General features: G+C 32.6%; 1 protein-coding gene across 1 annotated transcript; it reads right to left on the bottom strand.

The window, feature by feature from the left end:
• Nucleotides 1–632: 632 nt before the first annotated feature.
• LOC127793052 (serine/threonine-protein kinase-like protein At5g23170) lies at nucleotides 633–2,308 on the bottom strand. The gene is made up of 2 exons (XM_052323819.1): nucleotides 1,388–2,308; nucleotides 633–1,247 (listed from the first exon to the last, which is right to left on the bottom strand). The coding sequence occupies exons 1-2, from the start codon at nucleotides 2,049–2,051 to the stop codon at nucleotides 787–789; spliced, it is 1,125 nt and encodes a 374-aa protein (XP_052179779.1). The 5' UTR covers nucleotides 2,052–2,308; the 3' UTR covers nucleotides 633–786.
• Between the last annotated feature and the right edge of the window lie 3,692 nt (nucleotides 2,309–6,000).

The following is a 6,000-nucleotide window of genomic DNA, read 5'->3' as shown; positions in this document are numbered from 1 at the left end:
ACTACTACATTTATTGATATAATAATAATAATAATAAAGAATGTTATATAAAAGAGAATTCCTATTTAAAATGGAGAAATTAATTAATTAATTAAACACCATTAATTTGAGATATTGAAGCATGGCTTTCCCAAATTCCCATAGCCCACCAACTTTATCCGGGGAATCTTTTTGTCTGATCAGTGAGAAAAGCGGCCCTCGTGCAACAGCAGCTGGCTGCTGCTCCCAACTTCTATGTATTAATTAATCTTAATTTTTGGGAAAACCTTCGACGGCCCAAGCTGTCCCATGTGTTGTGTTGAGCCTTTTTATATCTATTATTATTATTTGCTAAATATTACTTCATAATTAAGAATATCGATTTATGTAAATCTGGGATAGTAGTCTTTACTAATCTTGTGTTTAGAGTTTAAATTCAGATGAAGAATATCTGATATATAATTAGAGGCTCGAAACGAAAGCAAAGCTTTCTCATATGTATATATATATATATATATATTCCCGCCCTCTCCCTCACCAACTCTTTGAAAATCTTGCGCTTGGACCGTATGCTTTGCTTCCTTTAATTAATTTCAATTTTCTTTGGCTTCGAGGGACTAGGCCAGCTACTAGGGGACGACACCTACAACAGCTGAGTTCACGGTTCTTGTAGCTGAAATATATATATATATAATTTGTGTCTATATATATATACAATTGAATGATATGCAACAAGCAAAAGTTTATATAATTTGTCAATCATTTTAATGGGTCGGTTAGAACAAATGAATTAACCTCTTGAATTAATCATTCCAGGGTAACATCAGCCAGCACCTCTCTCAGCAGCATCTTCCGCCGTGAGAACGCGTCGCTCTGGCGATCACCATCTCCTGCGCATGTTAACGTCGAGGTGGAGGTGGAGGAGGCGGCGGCGCTCTTCTTTCGTTTAATCTCCGTTAATCTAGTTCTTTGCCTTTTCAAGAGACTAAACTTAGACAAAACGTTGATCCAAAGGGGGAACCTGTCCGGCTCCACGAAACAGCTCTCCATCTCTGCGACAATTTCCGCCATTGATGGGCGGCGATGCTCTTCTGTTGGGGACACACAACGAGCTGCAATGTGTAGAAAGCGCCTTATAGTGCCCTCCATGTACCATGGCATCTCTACCCTCTTGTCACAAACTTGAACTATTCGATTCTCTTCGATCAGAGGCAGCGCCCATTCAACGATGGAGGACGAAACTCTCGACACGTCGATAGCTTTGGTACCTGTTGGAAGAAACACGAGACTTAAAACAATAAACTTTTGTAGCTGAAGATGCAGCTATTTTCAGAGAGACTGATTGATTTATATGGTATAACATATAAAAACTGAACTCAAATTGCGGAAGAGTGATAAATTAAAGTACCACTGATAATCTCAAGCAACACGACTCCGAAGCTGAAGACATCATTTCTAGGGCTGAGCTTGCATGGGGTAGTGTAATGAGGATCCAAGTACCCAAAAGTCCCGGCGGGTCGGCTCAGCGATTCTACTCCCCGACCAGCCTCGTCCCTTCGGACGGCGAGCCCGAAATCCGCCAGCTTAGCCGTCCAGTTGGAGTCGAACAAGATGTTAGCCGACTTGATATCTCTGTGGATGACGAAGAATTGGCTCTGGTGCAGGAACTGCACGGCTCTGGCGACTTGGAGGGCGATTTGGGCTCGCTTAGGCCACGGCGGAGGCGGCGTCTCGGCTGCGTGAAGCAAGTCGTGGAGAGTGCCGTTGGGCAAGTGTTCTATGACAAGGACTTTGTTCTTGGAGCGGTCGTGGCTTGTTCCGACGAGGTTGACGAGGTGAGAATTCTGGGGAAGAGAAGATAGTATTCGGGCTTCGTTCTCGAGCTTGGAGTTGTCTTGAAGCTTCCGAAGGCCCAGCGATTGGAGCTTTACGGCGACGAGCTTGCCGCCGTTGAGGATGCCTCTATAGACACGGCCGTGGCTTCCTTTGCCGATGAGCCGAGATGGAGAGAAGTGATCGGTGGCGGCTTCAAGCTCTTCGTAAGCAAACTCTACCATTTTAGAACTCTTCATGAGGAAGAAGAAGAAGAAAATGAATATATATGAAGTATAGAAGGCAGAGATTGAAAGAAGACTAAGAAGGAGTATCTAAATATAATTTTATATATTAAAAAACTTAATAACTAATTAACTCATAAACTTCTCTAATCACTATGAATATTCAATTTTTGTCACCATTAAATTAACATCGATCTAACTTTAAGATATATATAATTAATGTGATTATACATACAGAAGATGGAAACTATATATATATAATTAGGGAGAAAAGGAAAAGGGAAGAAAGATGCAAAAGGAAAGGAAAGGAAAGGAAGGCTTTGGAGAAAAAGCAAAGATGTGTGAGGAGGCAATGCATTGAGATGCTATATATGCTCCATTAGCTGGATTGGATGTTGGCGCCGGCCCCCCACCTAACTTTTCTGTTCGTTCTCTCTTTTCTTTCTTTCTTTCTTTCTTTGACAGAGTTAAAGTGGGTTTGGCCCAAGAGGGCCCACAACTTTTATTAATTTTCCTTTTTCAAATTCTTCATTGTGTTTTTATTATTTTCAAAAGCAAAATATCTAAGAATCTTGATTTTTTATTTTTTTTTTTGGGTTATGTTATCTGTCTATGATAATGAGTTTATTAGATAAATATTGGTGATGTTAGAAAAAATAGGTAAATTCATGTGGACAAGAAAGCCGTGTTGCGAAGTCATGTCAAAAGCCAACAGTCAGCCTTTAAATGGTTAAACTTATATTTTTATTTCTATATTTTTATGTTTCTTATATAGTTATTTAAAAATTTTATTATTTTGATTATATTTCTAAATTTTATATTTTTGAGTCAATTTAGGTCATGTACGTACCTTAACATTTTTTTTTTGTGATAATTTAAAGTTTTTATTATTTTAATTACATCTTTAATTCTATATTTTTTAGTTAATTTTTAACTCTTAAATTTTGACATAAATAAAGTATGACATGTATTTTATCATTTAATTTTATCTCTTTTGTTTACACATAAAATTATAGGGATTAAATTAACTTAAAAATACAAATTTAATGGTATAATTGAAACAATGAAAAATTTTAGTTAACACAAAAAAAAAAATATCAAAGTATAGTTAAATTGAACATGAAAATTAAGTTTACGGGTGTAATTAAAATAACGAAAGATCCAAATAACTATATGAAAAAGATATAAAATTATAAAAAATATATATATAATTTTGGCCAGTTTTATATTGACGCTGACCATGTAACTTACAAAGGTTTTAAAGATTCATAGGAACAAAAACTAGAAGTGTGCAAAAAAATTGTCAAAAAAATATCTCTATTACCAAATTTATTATTAAAATAGTATTTTATGATTAATATGAATTGTCAAAAAAATAAAAATAAAAATTAATATTTTATTTTCTAAATTTATGTTCAAAAATAAATCTAAAAAGAGTTGAAAGTATAAATAATTATTGTTAGAATTACAATAATTTCACCTAGATAATTAAAAATGGTCAAAACATATTTTCATAATAGATAATAAAATATAAAATTAAATAAAATAATTTAAAAATTGGTGAAAGGAATTATATTAGTTAATAAAATATATAGAGAGAGAGAAATTTAAATTTTAAAAATCAATTAAATGAATAATGTCAATTAAATTTTAAAAATTGTCAAAACATATAACAATTTAAAAATGTATTAAATAATATTAATTATAAGACTTAAATAAATAAGTTTTTTTAATAAATTTAAATCTGTAAAATGCATTAAATGGTATTAACTATTTTATAAGGGGCATATAAGTAATTGATCCTTATTTTGAAAGAACCAAATAAATTTATTCAATAAAAGAGGTCGGATAAATTTATCTTAAAATGGAAGATAAGAGATCACGTGAGAGATTTTCTAGAAATGATCCAATAAACTTAACAAACACGTTGAAAATACCAAACATCCAAAATACTTCTCATATCTAACATTTTCCCCCTTTTATCTTGATTAACAAAGAATCCCTAAAGTAATATCATCACAACCAAACCCTAAAACAATTATTCTTGTATTTTGACTACGCAAGAATCCTATAACCCAAATCAACATACCACGTATGATCAAAGTCTTGCCTAAATTGAAAAGTTAATCGGTGAATAACTTCTATGTTATCAAATATATATAACGCTTAATGTTTCTAAAATGAGTTATCGTATCATATTTTAACAATAAAAATTATCTCAAAGACAAGATGGTAATCAAATAAATGACATCTTTAAAATACAAGTCATTTTTATATGTCGTGGAATATTTAAATTTACTTTATTCTTGATTGGCTTAATATATATTCCTTAAATAGACTGAATTTATGTAGAATTTCTCTTAAAATTATATAGTATTTTCTCTTTATTATAATAGGGATTTTTTTTTCTCCATAGTTGCTTTCTATGTATACAAAAAGCAATGTTAATCCTTATTCTAACTATTAAATTTTAATAATGTACTTTATTTTTAGATAATAAAGTGCATATATATTAATGTTCTCAATTATTTAACACAATTTTATTAGTTCGTGATAACTATATTGTATTTTGTAATTTTTTATCCAGTAATAAAATTATTTTAGAACTAAGAAATAATAAAAATAATACACCTTATCTAAAAAATAAGATATTTATTGAAACTTCACCATTATCTTAAAGTGTTATTAATCATAAATGCTCGCAAAGGCATTATTCTCTCTCTATATATATATATATATTTTTAAATATAAATGTATAATAGCAAACTTTATACGAATGGAGTATAAAGCACATTCATCGATCTTAATAGAACATGGGCACGTTATAGTGCACAGTTTGTTGATTATGAAATAACTAGAGCATGCAATAAATTGTGGGGTCCAACAGTCATTCCGTGAAAGATGTGGGCAACTGTTGCTTTGTTAATTAATTAGAAGTTTGAGGTTGTGCTGTATTTTCAACTAAAGTACTGGTGTCGTACGCTGGTTGTTTAAAGATTTGAGGTCGGACAGCTATTATGGCAAAAATGTTAAGTCAACTGTTACTTTGTCAAGATTTGGTAGGGGTGTTCAAAAAAATCGATAGACCGCAGAAATCGCCCGCACCAAATCAAACGGCACCGAACTGCGTGGTTTTTTAAGAACGCGGTCTGGTGCGGTTTGAAAAATACCCAAACCGCGGTTTATGCGGTTTAGGGTGCTGGCGGTTCGGTTCCAAACCGAACCGCCCGACTATATTAATAATTAAAATAAATAAAAAATAAAAAATGAAATATATAAAATAATTAGATTATTTTTTGTAGCAGACTAGCAGTCTCATTTTAAATAATTTTTTGTTATCATTTTGGAACCAAAAATCGCACCAAACCAAACCAAATCGGACCTAAACCGCACCAAACCGCACCTAAATTACACAAAACACCAAGTTTCAGCAAACCGCACCAAACCGCACCGCATTATGCGGTGCGGTTTGGTACGGTTTGTCCGCACCAAATCAGACCGCTCGGTCTGATTATAGGTGCAAACCGCATATACGGTTTGGCGCATTTTTTTGGCCAAAAATCACCCAAACCGCACCATATACACCCCTAAGATTTGGGGTGGCACGGTTAATTTCTGAAATATTTTGGGTTGAATTGGTTTTATAGCTGAAGATTGTGGTCTGAATGCCAGGGACAGCAGGTCTTATTGTAATTCATTAAAGGTTTGGGTCAAACAGTGACTTCTCCAACAACTTAGGGTCAAACCTTGATTTTGCTAAGTATACGAGGGAATCACTAATTCAATTCAATTAATAATTTCGTGATGAATCTAGTCACATTAACATGATTAAGCATAGGTAATACTAATCAATGTTGTTAAGCTATAATAAATACATTTTATTTAAAAAATTAAAATGTATTTATTACACTTTATTTCTTTAAACTTATAAACAATCTATCATTGATAATAAATATAAATATAA

The sequence above is a fragment of the Diospyros lotus genome, unplaced genomic scaffold (genome assembly GCF_014633365.1).
Source record: "Diospyros lotus cultivar Yz01 unplaced genomic scaffold, ASM1463336v1 superscaf1, whole genome shotgun sequence".
Taxonomy (NCBI): Eukaryota; Viridiplantae; Streptophyta; class Magnoliopsida; order Ericales; family Ebenaceae; genus Diospyros; species Diospyros lotus.
This window is presented reverse-complemented; position numbering and strand designations above follow the sequence as displayed.

What these genes read in the sequence shown, in the direction of transcription:
- LOC127793052 (XM_052323819.1), bottom strand. Translation starts at nt 2,051, where the DNA reads ATGAAGAGTTCTAAAATGGTAGAGTTTGCTTACGAAGAGCTTGAAGCC. An exon ending in GTTGCTTGAGATTATCAGTG is followed by an intron (nt 1,248 to 1,387) that starts GTACTTTAATTT and finishes TTCTTCCAACAG; the next exon opens with GTACCAAAGCTATCGACGTG.